The sequence below is a fragment of the Nerophis lumbriciformis genome, linkage group LG36 (genome assembly GCF_033978685.3).
Source record: "Nerophis lumbriciformis linkage group LG36, RoL_Nlum_v2.1, whole genome shotgun sequence".
Classification (NCBI taxonomy): Eukaryota; Metazoa; Chordata; class Actinopteri; order Syngnathiformes; family Syngnathidae; genus Nerophis; species Nerophis lumbriciformis.
In genome coordinates, this window is record NC_084583.2 from 25,169,563 (window position 1) to 25,186,612 (window position 17,050).

Genomic DNA, 17,050 nt, shown 5'->3' on the forward strand with positions numbered 1-17,050 from the left:
TCTGTTGCAGTTCACTACCTTATTCATACTTTTTGTTCAGTGATTTTTTTTAAGCAGGGTTACGTTAGTCAATATATCACACGTAACGTTAGACGGCGGTCAGCAGCACCGCGTATTTTAGCCACCTAAAAAAAGACAAAAATAGTCAAATAAAGGTCAGTTAAAATGTATACTATATTATGAATATGTGTACCGTTTTAGCTAGCTTTCTGACATACTGTTGGTTGTTTACCTCAGTGGTCCCCAACCACCGGGCCGCGGATCGATTGGTATCGGGCCGCACAAGAAATAATTTTTTTTTCTTTTCTTTTTTTAATTAAATCAACATAAAAAACACAAGATACACTTACAAGTAGTGCACCAACCCAAAACAACTCTCTCCCCCCTTTTGTTCTGGGCATTGAACATGAAGACTCTTCCTTCACTGTTCCGAGTGGCCATGAGAGTCTTGGCAGTGCCTGCCTCCAGTGCTCCAGTGGAGCGAGTTTTCAGCCATGGTGGCATCATACTACGCCCCCATCGTGCACAAATGACTGACAGACTCTTGGCTAATTTGGTCTTTTGCAAATGCAATGCAGCATAGGGCCCTGACATATAAAAAGTACAACTTTTTTGTTATGTTCACGTATATGTCATGTTTTTTCAATGTTAACACTTTTGTACAAATAAGTACATTTGCACTTTATTTTTCAATGTGTTTGTTCTGTAAAGGAATGAGTTAATGTTTAAAATGACTGGTTAATAGTGCTATTATAAAGTGCAATGTCAGCACAATTTTCTTTCCTGCAATTTAAAATGCACTTGTTTTAATAAATAAATACAGCGTTTGAAAAGCATACACAATCTGTGTTAATATATTAGTCTGTGGTTAAAAGGACTTGAAAGGACTCGAAACTCAAAATGCAGGACTTAGGACTTGACTTGAGACTTTCCAGTCTTGACTTTGGACTTGACTCGGGGCTTGCCTGTCTTGACTCGGGACTTGGCTCGGACTTGAGGGCAAAGACTTGAGACTTACTTGTGACTTGCAAAACAATGACTTGGTCCCATTTCTGATATACAGTATAACAATCATACACATTTACACACAAAAGGAAAAGAAAAGAAGAGAAAAAGAATGACCGAAAAAGGAATAGGCTGAAGCCAAAGCTTATATTTGCCTATCCTATATCTTCACTGAAAATAAGATTACCTGGAACATCAATGTAAAAAAAAAAAAAATCAAAATCAATGGGATGAAAGTAATTGTTACTATATTTTATAATTTTCAATTATCTCACCTTTCAATGTTTTCTTAAACCTTAACAAAGAAGTACATGTCTTCAACTCATCACTGAGCTTGTTCCACCATTTAACTCCTAAAACTGAAATACATTTGTACTTAATATTTGTTCTTGCTTTACCTATTTCAAAAATCAATACCCCCCGTAAATTATGGGTTTCTCCTCTTAATTTAAATAACCTAAGAATACACATAATTTCCATTGTTTTTAATAACACAATATCTGAACATTTTAACACATTAGAACTTATAAATAATGGATTGGTATGTTCATAGTAGCACGCTTTGTGTATTATTCTAATGAGCCTTTTTTGAAGTTTAATTATTGGGTCTATGTTTGTTCTATAAACATTTCCCCAAACTTCAACACAATATGTTAAATATGGAAAAATAAAAGAATAATATAACATATGCAGACATTTCTTATTTAGCATGTGTCTTACTTTATAAAGAATGGCAATGGATTTGGATATTTTTCTCTTTATATATTCAATATGCGGTTTCCAACATAATTTATGATCAATTTTTATTCCCAAGAATTTAGTTTCATATACTCTATCAATTTCCACTTGATTTAATTTTAATTTTACTTCAAGTTTTGTCCTTGCACCACTAAACACCATAAATTTAGTTTTCTTATCATTTAATGATAACTTATTGATATCAAACCATTTTTTTAGCTGAATCAACTCAACCTCTATTATCCTCAACACTTCCTTCAAGTCTTCTCCTGAACAATATACATTTGTATCATCTGCAAACATAATACATTTCAATTTCTTTGATACTGAACAAATATAATTTAAATATAGTAAAAATAACTTAGGCCCCAATACCGAGCCTTGTGGAACTCCACAAGTTACTCTTCTAAATAATAATATAGTGTTAAATAAAATCAGTCCCTTGGGCACAAAACTGAAAATAATACAGCTCTCCAAAAAGTGCACTTCTACTGCTATTGGAACATACTAACTACACACACAGGCAGACAGCTAACAAACAATCCAAGACGTTTAATAAAGTTCCAAAGCAGATTAATCCATTTAGGCTCTTTATTGTTGTTGATCTTGCTTTGTCCTTTCCTATCTTTACTTTTGTTTTGCACTGGACTGTTATTTTTATTTATTTTTAAACTGAAATACACACAATGACAAATGTATAAGCTATGCGATTCAATTAACATACTGAAATGCAATATACCTATTAATAATGAGAAATATATTTTTACTGCCTCATGGTGAGGTGGTGAGGCCCAATAATAGTAAGAGTCCAGTCCATAGTGGATCTAACATAATAGTGGGAGTCCAGTCCATAGTGGATCTAACATAATAGTGAGAGTCCAGTCCATAGTGGATCTAACATAATAGTGTGAGAGTCCAGTCCATAGAGGATCTAACATAATAGTGTGAGAGTCCAGTCCATAGTGGATCTAACATAATAGTGAGAGTCCAGTCCATAGTGGATCTAACATAATAGTGTGAGAGTCCAGTCCATAGTGGATCTAACATAATAGTGTGAGAGTCCAGTCCATAGTGGATCTAACATAATATTGTGAGAGTCCAGTCCATAGTGGAACTAACATAATATTGTGAGAGTCCAGTCCATAGTGGATCTAACATAATAGTGTGAGAGTCCAGTCCATAGTGGATCTAACATAATAGTGTGAGAGTCCAGTCCATAGTGGATCTAACATAATAGTGTGAGAGTCCAGTCCATAGTGGATCTAACATAATATTGTGAGAGTCCAGTCCATAGTGGATCTAACATAATATTGTGAGAGTCCAGTCCATAGTGGATCTAACATAATATTGTGAGAGTCCAGTCCATAGTGGATCTAACATAATAGTGAGAGTCCAGTCCATAGTGGATCTAACATAATAGTGTGAGAGTCCAGTCCATAGTGGATCTAACATAATATTGTGAGAGTCCAGTCCATAGTGGATCTAACATAATAGTGTGAGAGTCCAGTCCATAGTGGATCTAACATAAGTGTGAGAGTCCAGTCCATAGTGGATCTAACATAATAGTGTGAGAGTCCAGTCCATAGTGGATCTAACATAATAGTGAGAGTCCAGTCCATAGTGGATCTAACATAATAGTGTGAGAGTCAAGTCCATAGTGGATCTAACAAAATATTGTGAGAGTCCAGTCTATAGTGGATCTAACATTTTGTTCTTATGTTTTTTTTAAGTGTCATTATGAATTTGCAGCTAAATAAGTTTGCTTGCAGTTTCGTTGCACAATGTTCAATGACAATAAAGATGCATTCTATTCTAAACGGCAGTTCAGTATTGCAGAGTGGAGATCAAGATGTAAAATCTGTGGTGGTTATTTGACCCAATGAAAAGGTGCATCTCGTGGTGCAGGTCAAAGGGACCGGACACGGGTGCCTTGATGGCCTCATGTGGAAAGCTTTAGAGTCCATCCCCAACTTTTACTCACTGGTGTGTATCTCATTTGCTGGACTTCCACGCAACACCTGGGGGTGTCACGGAGTCTAGCGCCATTCCAGGGGAAGGCCGACGAATGGGATTCAGAGGTGAAGTGCAAAGGGGCTTTCAGCACTTGGTGTAGTTGAGTTCTGACCGATCCCCAAGTCCAACACTAACCAGGAATGACTTAGGAGGTTTTTTGGGGGGAATTTTTTTGACTCCACTTGAAACATTCCCTAAGGAACAGTGAAAGTGACTGATGAGGTAGCAGACCAAACACCCACATGGACCCACTGCTACGTAAGTGGGAATTCCTTTGGTGCAAAATGACAAGTGCTGACGTGGGCTAAGAACACGCCAACAGGTGTGTGTGTGTGTGTGTGTGTGTGTGTGTGTGTGTGTGTGAAGAGTGTACCTGGCTTCCCTTGAGACCCGGTAGACCCTGAAAGAAGTTAAAAACACAGTTAGAGTTCAAGCGTGTCCGATCCGGCCTAAACACATTCCCTGTATTTGTGATTTACGCTCTACTCACTGGTTTGCCATCCAAGCCAAGTGGACCCTGTTAGGAAACACATAAAGAGAATGAATAAAACACACATTTTGGGGGAGACCTGCTGGCTCGGAATTGATGATAAAACCATGACATCAGTGGTTTAGATAATCCTCTAATAATTGCAAAACATGTTTCCACATACTGTACATACTAGGGTTGTCCCGATACCATCATTTTGATACTGGTACCAGTACCAAAATGTATTTCGATACTTTTCTCAGTCGAGGTCTGCTGACCTCGACTGCGGATGTTGTGGATCGGTGGAGGGAATACTTCGAAGACCTCCTCAATCCCACCAACACGTCTTCCTATGAGGAAGCAGTGCCTGGGGAATCTGTGGTGGGCTCTCCTATTTCTGGGGCTGAGGTTGCTGAGGTAGTTAAAAAGCTCCTCGGTGGCAAGGCCCCGGGGGTAGATGAGATCCGCCCGGAGTTACTTAAGGCTCTGGATGCTGTGGGGCTGTCTTGGTTGACAAGACTCTGCAGCATCGCGTGGACATCGGGGGCAGTACCTCTGGATTGGCAGACCGGGGTGGTGGTTCCTCTCTTTAAGAAGGGGAACCGGAGGGTGTGTTCTAACTATCGTGGGATCACACTCCTCAGCCTTCCCGGTAAGGTCTATTCAGGTGTACTGGAGAGGAGGCTATGCCGGATAGTCGAACCTCGGATTCAGGAGGAACAGTGTGGTTTTCGTCCTGGTCGTGGAACTGTGGACCAGCTCTATACTCTGGGCAGGGTCCTTGAGGGTGCATGGGAGTTTGCCCAACCAGTCTACATGTGTTTTGTGGACTTGGAGAAGGCATTCGACCGTGTCCCCCGGGAAGTCCTGTGGGGAGTGCTCAGAGAGTATGGGGTATCGGACTGTCTGATTGTGGCGGTCCGCTCCCTGTATGATCAGTGCCAGAGCTTGGTCCGCATTGCCGGCAGTAAGTTGGACACGTTTCCAGTGAGGGTTGGACTCCGCCAAGGCTGCCCTTTGTCACCCATTCTGTTCATAACTTTTATGGACATAATTTCTAGGCGCAGTCAAGGCGTTGAGGGGATCTGGTTTGGTGGCTGCAGGATTAGGTCTCTGCTTTTTGCAGATGATGTGGTCCTGATGGCTTCATCTGGCCAGGATCTTCAGCTCTCACTGGATCGGTTCGCAGCCGAGTGTGAAGCGACTGGGATGAGAATCAGCACCTCCAAGTCCGAGTCCATGGTTCTCGCCCGGAAAAGGGTGGAGTGCCATCTCCGGGTTGGGGAGGAGATCTTGCCCCAAGTGGAGGAGTTCAAGTACCTCGGAGTCTTGTTCACGAGTGAGGGAAGAGTGGATCGTGAGATCGACAGGCGGATCGGTGCGGCGTCTTCAGTAATGCGGACGCTGTATCGATCCGTTGTGGTGAAGAAGGAGCTGAGCCGGAAGGCAAAGCTCTCAATTTACCGGTCGATCTACGTTCCCATTCTCACCTATGGTCATGAGCTTTGGGTTATGACCGAAAGGACAAGATCACGGGTACAAGCGGCCGAAATGAGTTTCCTCCGCCGGGTGGCGGGGCTCTCCCTTAGAGATAGGGTGAGAAGCTCTGCCATCCGGGGGGAGCTCAAAGTAAAGCCGCTGCTCCTCCACATGGAGAGGAGCCAGATGAGGTGGTTTGGGCATCTGGTCAGGATGCCACCCGAACGCCTCCCTAGGGAGGTGTTTAGGGCACGTCCGACCGGTAGGAGGCCGCGGGGAAGACCCAGGACACGTTGGGCAGACTATGTCTCCCGGCTGGCCTGGGAACGCCTCGGGATCCCCCGGGAGGAGCTGGACGAAGTGGCTGGGGAGAGGGAAGTCTGGGCTTCCCTGCTTAGGCTGCTGCCCCCGCGACCCGACCTCGGATAAGCGGAAGAAGATGGATGGATGGATGGATGAATATGAATTAAAAAAAAAAAAAGATTTTGCGACGATAAAAAATATGGATGTAATCATAGTAGCATCGACGAGATACGCTCTTGTACTTGGTATCATTACAGTGGCTGTCAGGTATAGATCCACTCATGGCGTTTGTTTACATTGTGACGACGGTGTGTAGTGAAGCATGTCTAGCTATTCCTCGTCCTGCAGGCATGATACTTGTAAGAAACTTATTTTATTCGTCGCCATGAAGGCGAGGATTAGTGATTTAGAAGTAGCTAAAACACTGCCGATTGCGGATAGACATTAGCCGCTAGCTAGTTAGCCATGTCTTAAAGCACCTCTTCCTGAGGGCGTTTCAGTGTTATAACTTCACCTTTATCGTTAGTTTTTATGCCAAAATGCGTCCGTTCTCCCTTTTCGGTCTACGCCAGGGGTGCTCACACTTTTTCTGCAGGCGAGCTACTTTTCAATTGATCAAGTCGTGGGGATCTACATCATTCATATATATCATTTACATTTACTTATTTATGAAATATATGTTTGTTAATAAGTTAAAGGTGTTTAATGATAATGCAAGCATGTTTAACACATATAGTTAATATTGTTAATAAATTAAAGGTGTTTAATGATAATACAAGTATGTTTAATACATATAGTTAATATTGTTAACAACTTAAAGGTGTTTAAAGATAATACAAGCATGTTTAACACATATAGTTAATATTGTTAACAAGTTAAAGGTGTTTAAAGATAATACAAGCATGTTTAACACATATAGATTCCTTTCTTTCATGAAGACAAGAATATAAGTTGGTGTATTACCTGATTCTGATGACTTGCATTGATAGGAATCAGACAGTAGTGATGATAATGTCCGCATTTTCGAATGGAGGAGAAAAAAAGTCCTCCTTTCTGTCCAATACCACATGAAAGTGGTTGGTTTTTGGCATCTTATTTGTCCAGCTTCCGTACTCCTTTGTATACACTTTACAAGAAATACATTGTCGGCAAACTCCGTACCTTGCTAGCTTGTGCACGCCAGCTTTCTGAGACTCGTTTTGCTAGCGCAACTGTGCAACTGTGCAGTCGGTCTTTGGAGTTTTGACGACGGGTACGGCGCCAGAGTCTGTTGAAATAAAGTGTTTCTCGCCTTCCTGTCGGTAATTTTAATGAGCTGGCAGCAGCCAGCGTCATCTCAGAAGACCCTCGGGTGCCGTGAATGTCAATCAAGTGACGAAAGTGACGTCATAGTGAAGATTTATGATCGCTCATTTTTAGGACTATTTTTTTTAATGCCTGGCTGGTGATCGACTGACACACCCTCCGAGATCGACCGGTAGCTCGCGATCGACGTAATGAGCACCCCTGGTCTACACACTGTGTCTGCTTGTAAGTACTCCGTGATTGTGCGCTGCCGAACATGCTCCTCTGCTCGTAAAACCAGCAATGACATGACGTGACGACGACGCGTCGTCAAGCCCGTTAAAAAACAGAGTATAGTACCGTTTTTGATTAATTAGTACCGCGGTACTATATAGTACCGGTATACCGTACAACCCTAGTACATACTTTAACTTGGACAATGAGCGTAATCATCAACTCATTGAAATAGGTGGAAATGACTGTTGATGCGGTTCAAATGGAGTGCACTACACAGGTTCAACCAGCAGAGGTCCTATAAATTCATCTGTGAAAAAAAGCCTTGAAACAGGAGTTCAGAACACTTCAAGAGAGATTTCACATAGAAAAATTCAATGATTAGAATAGAAATAGAAGAATGATTTGAAAGCTTGTTAAGAATCAGCAGGCAAGGAATGAAAAAGGGATGCGTGTTATCCTCAAATATAGACGGCCCTGCCCCTTTCCTTGCGTACTATCAAGTGGATGTTTTTAATTTCACGCTTCACGGTAGATATTATCTTATAATAATTCTGACATATTGTCACGATTATAAAGAGTGGAGGAATGTGGTCATTATGATGTCTCGCAACCAAATTTGACCCTCAGGGGACCAAGGCTGTTGGAATAATTGTTTGTAAGTTATCACAAAAGAAACGTTGTATTATGAATGCTGTCTTTCGAGGCCTAACAAGAGGAAGAAGGCTCGTGAAACGCCACTGTGATTTCAACACGGACAGATGGCAGGATCTGCTCAACTTCCAGAGGAACTCTCTTTGAAGTGTTAAACGCACTCTCTCTGAAGTATTTCACAAACTCTCTTCCAACTATTTGGTAACCGAGGTCAACGCTATTTACGACCCGCTGCCCTCTTGAAGTTGCTGTGGTCAGGAGACGGGAGGGGTTATCCATTGTCCTCCAACACCTGCCCCAGCTGGATCCAGGAAGAGCCCAAGCCCGAGAAATCCTCTTCTTGGGTCTTCAAAGCGACCGAAAACAATGACTGTTTTACATACTTCCCATTCCTGCTGTGACATGTGTTGGTGCGTGAACATTGAACATCTGAATAAATGAGGAGACGAAAACCTTCTTCGTCAGAGCGTGGTGCAGGACTGTACAGAGAGTGCAGTGGCCATGTCTCTCCTCAATATTGAGTCCAAATTGAATTCTGTCTCTGTTTGATTCCTTGCCTTTTGTCTTGTTTAATAGATGTCCTCAGTGTTTGAACGTGACAAAGGCTGACTTTTTTGTCCTCTCAGTAAATATTTGCTTTTATTTTGGCCATCATTTTTGTTGGGAGGGTTTTTATCACGTCAAATTATAAAAATTCAACGTCAAATTTTTTCACAGTCCTTCATTTTCAAAGGATACATACATTTTTTTTGCTCAAATCTTTTAAACCACTTCATCCCTGAAATAAGGATGTACATTTTTGCTAACCCTTTGAAGACCTTTTAATTACCATATTTTTCAGACTATAAGGCGCACTTAAAATGATTTCATTTTCTCAAAATTTGGCAGTGCGCCTTATAACCCAGTGCGCATAATGCACGGAATAATTCTGGTTGTGCTTACCGACCTCGAAGCAATTTTATTTGGTACATGCTGTAATGATAAGTGTGACCAGTAGATGGCAGTCACACATAAGAGATGCGTGTAGACTGCAATATGATGGCAGTAAACAACACCAAAACTTTAAATGTTCGATTGAGAATATAGAACATTACACACGGTGCTCAAAAATCTGTCAAAATGTTTTAGTACGACTTTGGTAAGCTATGAAGCCAAACTTGATGGATTGTCGGAGCATTGCGGCTACCGTAGTCAGACGTACTGTGTTATAAAGGTGTGTGTATAAGAACCGCAAAATGGCACCTATTAGCTGACATATAATCTTGTTTTGCAATATTATGCAAAAACAACTTTTCTTGCCTTCTGGTACCTGCTGATGTGTATTTGGGATCTGCATAAGTCCTGAAAATGTGCGCGCGTCCAACATTGTAGTCCGTGCGGACGCCGTAGTCGATAAGCTTCTTCTTTTTCTCTATCTTCTTGTTATGGGACATTCGCCTTCTGCTGTTGCCATTTCTAATATAAAGTAGTGTAAAGTTCTAACTTATATCTGTCAGTAGACTAACTATGGAACCGCTAAAAACTACCGGTATTGTGAGTTTACATTATTCACCCAAGGAACTTTAGTTAGTGTATTAGAAAGTTCCGGGCGGGCGGTTTTTCCCGGCGTTGTTGTTGCACTAGTGAGCCATGAATTTAAGAAAAATCTGAATGTCATTAAAACAGTTAGCTCCATCTTTTGACACTTCTTCCATGCCCGTCCTTGCACGCTACACCGCTACAACAAAGATGAAGATGATATGTAAAACATCATCTATGCAACATTTTGACCAAAGAACCACCATCACATGTTATGTAGACCACAAGGAAGTGTTTTACGTTTAGAAAAAAAGTATAATAAAATGACCCCTTTAATGCGCCTTCTGTATGAAAATAAACCTGACCAGACCCACTCATCGGCAGTGCGCCTTATAATCCGGTGCGCCCTATGGTCCGAAAAATACGGTAAATTTTTGCTAACCCTTTGAAGAACTTTTAATCAAATTACGTCACAGTTCTTGATGTGTATTTATTTGGATAACATGAGCAATTCTACTCATTTAAAGCTGTGACATTATAGAATAGAATAGAATAGAATAGAATAGAAAGTACTTTATTGATCCCTGGGGGAAATTCAGCACCACAGTTTTGCTCACAATAAACAATAAACACTTATTACGTATTTTTTACATGTGAATAATATAAATACAGTCTATTATACAGCATTATTCACATGTGAATAATATAAATACAGTCTATTATACAGCATTATTCACATGTGAATAATATAAATACGGTATATTATACAGCGTTATTCACATGTGAATAATATAAATACAGTCTATTATACAGCATTATTCACATGTGAATAATATAAATACGGTCTATTATACAGCATTATTCACATGTAAATAATATAATTACAGTGTATTATACAGCATTATTCACATGTGAATAATATAAATACAGTCTATTATACAGCGTTATTCACATGTGAATAATATATATACAGTCTATTATACAGCGTTATTCACATGTGAATAATATAAATGCGGTCTATTATACAGCATTATTCACATGTGAATAATAAAAATACAGTCTATTATACAGCATTATTCACATGTGAATAATATAAATACAGTCTATTATACAGCATTATTCACATGTGAATAATATATATACAGTCTATTATACAGCATTATTCACATGTGAATAATATAAATACAGTCAATTATACAGCATTATTCACATGTGAATAATATTAATACAGTCTATTATACAGCATTATTCACATGTGAATAATATAAATACAGTCTATTATACAGCGTTATTCACATGTGAATAATATAAATGCGGTCTGTTATACAGCATTATTCACATGTGAATAATAAAAATACGGTCTATTATACAGCGTTATTCACATGTGAATAATATAAATACGGTCTATTATACAGCGTTATTCACATGTGAATAATATAAATGCGGTCTATTATACAGCATTATTCACATGTAAATAATATAATTACAGTGTATTATACAGCATTATTCACATGTGAATAATATAAATACAGTCTATTATACAGCATTATTCACATGTGAATAATAAACTTACAGCCTATTATACATCATTATTCACATGTGAATAATATAAATACAGTCTATTATACAGTATTATTCACATGTGGATAATATAAATACAGTCTATTATACAACATTATTCACATGTGAATAACATAAATACAGTCAATTATACAGCATTATTCACATGTGAATAACATAAATACAGTCTATTATACAGCATTATTCACATGTGAATAATATATATACAGTCTATTATACAGCATTTTTCACATGTGAATAATATATATACAGTCTATTATACAGCATTATTCACATGTGAATAATATAAATACGGTCTATTATACAGCATTATTCACATGTGAATAATATAAATACAGTCTACTATACAGCATTATTCACATGTGAATAATATAAATACAGTCTATTATACAGCATTATTCACATGTGAATAATATATATACAGTCTATTATACAACATTATTCACATGTGAATAACATAAATACAGTCAATTATACAGCATTATTCACATGTGAATAACATAAATATAGTCTATTATACAGCATTATTCACATGTGAATAATATAAATACAGTCTATTATACAGCATTATTCACATGTGAATAATATAAATACAGTCTATTATACAGCATTATTCACATGTGAATAATATAAATACAGTGTATTATACAACATTATTCACATGTGAATAATATAAATACAGTCTATTATACAGTATTATTCACATGTGAATAATATAAATACAGTCTATTATACAGCATTATTCACATGTGAATAATATAAATACAGTCTATTATACAGCATTATTCACATGTGAATAATATAAATACAGTGTATTATACAACATTATTCACATGTGAATAATATAAATACAGTCTATTATACAGTATTATTCACATGTGAATAATATAAATACAGTCTATTATACAGCATTATTCACATGTGAATAATATAAATACAGTCTACTATACAGCATTATTCACATGTGAATAATATAAATACAGTCTATTATACAGCATTATTCACATGTGAATAATATAAATACAGTCTATTATACATATATGTACAGTCAAAAAGGAACATATGCATTATACAGTCTGATGGCTGTCGGTATGAAGGACTTCCTGTGTCGTTCCATGTTATCTGATCAAAAGGGTCACGATTTAAACAGAAACATATTTGATATTTTAGTTGACGACTGAAGCTTATTGAGAAATTTTTGTAAAAAAACCAAAAAAACAATATGATTCCAAAAATGTTTCTATACCCTTCAAAAACTGAAGGACTTGTTTGTCTTGTTTGTCTTCGAAGATAATGAAACTCGAATGTCCCCTGAGTGTCGAACCTGGAATCAACTTGCAAACACAGGAACTTTAATACAAACATGGAACCTGGTCATGTTTGCACTGCTGTTGCTAGGCAACGTGTGTAAGGCAAAGGAACCAAAAGCCAAACAGACAAACATTGAGGAAGTAAAAGTTAAAAAGTTAAAGTACCCATGATTGTCACACACACACTAGGTGTGGCGAAATTATTCTCTGCACTATCACCCTTGATCACCCCCTGAGAGGTGAGGGGAGCAGTGAGCAGCAGCTGTGGCAGCGCCCGGGAATCATTGTTGGTGATTTAACCCCCAATTCCAACCCTTGATGCTGAGTGCCAAGCAGGGAGGTAATGGCTCCCATTTTTATAGTCTTTGGTATGACTCGGCCGGGGTTTGAACTCACGACCTACCCATCTCAGGGCGGACACCCTAACCACAAGGCCACTTATCCCAGAAGTATAATATATAATACATAATACAAAGAAAGAACAAGTTGCCATCTGTTTTTCTAAGCGGAGATTTGAACAAAAACCATCTGAAATGTTTGTATAGCAACAAAAACAGCTTGTAAATCTCTGTGTAACCTCAGCAAAGTGCAAAAACAGCAGTGGAAGTTAACCTGGGTAATAAAAGAAAGGAGGGAGCAGCCACTGAAGGACCTCTCCACTCACTTTAGGGGTCTTTTCAGACCACTTCAACATGAAGTTGGATCAAACTTTCCAAAAACACTTAAATGCAATGCCTGTAACTTCCTCTTTTAACAAGCATATACAATGTTAAACTAACTGTTTTTACACGGTCCATTAAGTCACGCTTAAAAAAAATAAAATAAAACTCCTGCCCCTCATCTTCATCATGTGGCCTTGGAGAGTTTACATAAGCTTGGCTTCTTCTTGATCACACTCTGGGGTGCTATCAGTCCACGTCCAGAGCTAGTTTCCACTATATTGCTGATATATGGAAGCGCGGAGCAGTCCCCCAACAATGGCGGGATGCAGATGTTGTAACCATATATAAAGGGAAGGGTGAGAATTCTGTCTGTGGCAATAGTAGAGGAATATCCCTCCTGTCTGCTGCTGGCAAGGTTCTTGCCAAAGTGATGCTGTCAAGACTCATACAGAGCATAACAGAACACCTGTTGCCTGAGTCTCAATGTGGCTTCAGGAAAAATCGCAGCACTGTGGACATGATTTTCACAACAAGCCAGCTACAAGAGAAGTGTCGGGAGCAACATCAAGATCTATACATGGCGTTTGTGGACCTATCAAAGGCCTTTGATACGGTCAACAGAGACTTGCTCTGGACGGTCCTTCTCAGGGTTGGTTGCCCGCGGAAGTTTGTAAACATCTTGCAAAGTTTCCACGAGGGGATGATGGCTCAGGTGACAACAGGAGGACATGAGTCTAGGCCTTTAAAGGTATCCACAGGTGTCAGACAGGGTTGTGTACTTACACCTGTACTATTCAACATCTTCCTCATGAGTGTCACCTGGCTACTGCACAAAGAAGTTGAGGGAAGTAGTGGTGTGCTGGTGGATTACAGGTTGGATGGAAGCTTATTTAACATCAGAAGGCTGCAGGCGGCTACCAAGGTCAAAACTGTGAACATTGTGGAATTACAGTATGCTGATGATTGTGCCTTTGTGGCACATACATCAGAGGCTCTGCAGGCGACGCTAACAGCTGCTGTGAAGGCCTATAGCAGACTGGGTCTCACTGTGAACACTGTAAAGACGGAGGTACTATGCCAGTGGAACTCCCCTCCGCCAACTCGACCACCATCACCTGTCTTTAACATCGATGACAAGACCCTAGCAATAGTCCCAGACTTCAAATATCTTGGGAGCATCCTCTCCGAAAACTGCAGCATGGACAATGATGTTCAAAATCGAATAAGATCTGCCTCAGCCTCCTTTGGTAGACTGCGTAAGAGGGTGTATGTGAACAAAGACCTCAGCATACGTACTAAGGTGGCAGTCTACCAAGCCATCTGTGTCTGCACACTATTATATGGCTGTGAAGCTCGGACCCTGTATCGCCGCCACATCCAACAGCTGGAGAACTTTCACATCAAGTGTCTCCAGCGGATCCTTGGGCTGACATGGCGTGATCGTGTGCCACACACGGAAGTCCTGAGTAAAACTGGTACCAAGAGCATGGAGGCCACTTTTCTCCAGTACCAACTGCGATGGGCCGGCCACACCATCAGAATGCCAGTTGATAGACTTCCCCGACAACTGCTATATGGTCAACTTCATCATGGCCAGAGATCGGCAGGAGGCCAAAAGCGGAGGTATAAGGACCAACTGAAAAGAACTCTCAAGAGGTGTGGAATACAGCACACAGCTGGAAAGCTCTGCCTCAGATCGCCCTCTCTGGAGGCAACTCTGCCATGCAGGCCTTCAACATTTTGAAGAGGAGAGAAGCGCAGCGAGGGAAGGGAAACGCCAGAGGAGGAAGATGGGCCCTGCAGCCAACACCACAACAAACACTAACTTCATATGCCCCCATTGCAATAGACCATGTGGCTCTCGTATTGGACTTTTTAGTCACCTCAAAACTCACCAATAGAAGAAGTGGAAGTCATCATCGGATACGATGGACTACCATAAGCAAAGCAAGCAATACAGTAGTACGACATGGAGGGATAGAAATGGAAGTTTGTTCTTCTGAAACTTTTCTGCTTCTCTTTTGCGCTGTAATTGTTGTGTAAACGTGAGCAAAGAGATTTACAAAATAAACTGAGAAACACTTTAAAGCAGACCAAATTAAGGCCCGGGGGTCGCATGCGGCCTGTTAAGCTTTTCAATCTTGCCCACCAGATATTCCCAAATCATTTCTTTAGATCTTTAAGATGGGATCTGTAGCTGCCATTCGGGCGGAAGGCGGTGTACACCCTGGACAAGTCCCCACCTCATCGCAGGGCCAACACAGATAGACAGACAACGTTCTCTTATTATTATAATCAAATGAGAGCAGTCATTTCCATTTGTAATGTAAGTGTTTAGGCCCACTTACAATGACAATAACAACAAATATTGTTTTTCATGAACTGTGTACTTGTATTGTTTGTCTGGGTGGAGGTCCTGCTTTGGAAATAATTTGTACCCCTTTCAGACATTGCATTTAGTTCCCATTAAAACATTCACATGTTGCACAATGAGATGTAAGCAGGGGATCATTGGTACATTCCTGCAACTTCCCGTTTGTAAAAAATATATTTTTATTAGTATTTATTTAATATACTAACAGCATTTCATGATTAATATTTATAAATTAATATTCCTAATAAATGACACTAGAATAAGCACACATTTGATTGGTAAATCATAGTGAAACGACCTGGAATGACACTTTATGTGTGGTGTTGGAGTTGTCCGACATTTTGTGTGTCTGTAAACGCATCACTGGCTAAGTGCCATATGTGCATGTGTTGGCGCAAGTGAGAAAGAGCGAGCGGCTGCTGTTGATATAACAAAGTTGCTTTTGGTCTGGTTTGTACTGCAGAAAATGACCACTTTGGCTAGATATCATTTTTTTTACTAATGTTTTGGTGATGTGTTTATGGCCGACAATAAAGAGTTTTGCTCAGTAAAGTGATGGATGGAATTCATGTCCTCAAAGCGTCTCGACAGACCTTACAATATTTGAACAATGATGACGAAAACTGTTTTCTCTGTCGTGTCCGTGTGTCGAAAATTGTTATGCGCTTATTTTTTTATTTGATTTTGTGCGTGGCATAGATTTGCCGTGCGCAGAGGACGCTTGAGCAGTGCGCAATTGCACAGGCGCGCACCTTAGAGGGAACATTGCTAGTTACTATGGTAATCTAATTAGTTACTACGGTAATCTAATTAGTTACTATGGTAATCTAAGTGACAGCAGCTCAGACGAGGCACCAAGCAGTGGGGGTGGGGAGCGTTTCCACAGAGTGTTTCCAGAGCCTGAAATGTGGGTGTCAGGGACAGACGCGGAGGGAGATTTTTACAACAAAGTTCTAAAGCTTAGTGATGTATCAGATATATCAGATTCTAGGTGTTTTTTTAATAAGCTTCACGTTCATATTTTGCTGCGTTTGTTGTATTTTTGTTGCATTTTGTTTTACTGTAAAATATGTCAATCGAGAGCGGGTGTGACGTTCATATGTTGTCAATATTCAGTGTTTTGTCGTTCATAGTTAATATTGTAAATCCCGCATTCTTTATTTTCATGTACATTCTGGGTGTCTCATTCAGTAAAAAAATGTCAAATTCCATTCTGTTTTTAAGGCGGTCTGTCATAACATTTTTAGCATTCAATCAGACATTATTGTGAGGTTTTGAATTAGTGTTCCTAAAAATAGATATACCGGCCCCCGGACACATTTTTTCCTCTAAATTTGGCTCCCAAGTCAAAATATTTGCCCAGGCCTGCTTTAAAGGATCCTGTTGAATTTTTGGATGCTCTATGGCAGAGGTCTCAAACTCAAGG

General features: G+C 39.7%; 1 protein-coding gene across 1 annotated transcript in view; it reads right to left on the minus strand.

The window, feature by feature from the left end:
- col23a1b (collagen type XXIII alpha 1 chain b) overlaps positions 1-17,050 on the minus strand; it is a 467,238-nt gene that overhangs the window by 114,436 nt on the left and 335,752 nt on the right. The window contains 2 exon segments of the mRNA XM_072912513.1: positions 4,130-4,156; positions 4,247-4,273. Coding sequence (XP_072768614.1) covers positions 4,130-4,156; positions 4,247-4,273 — 54 coding nt within the window.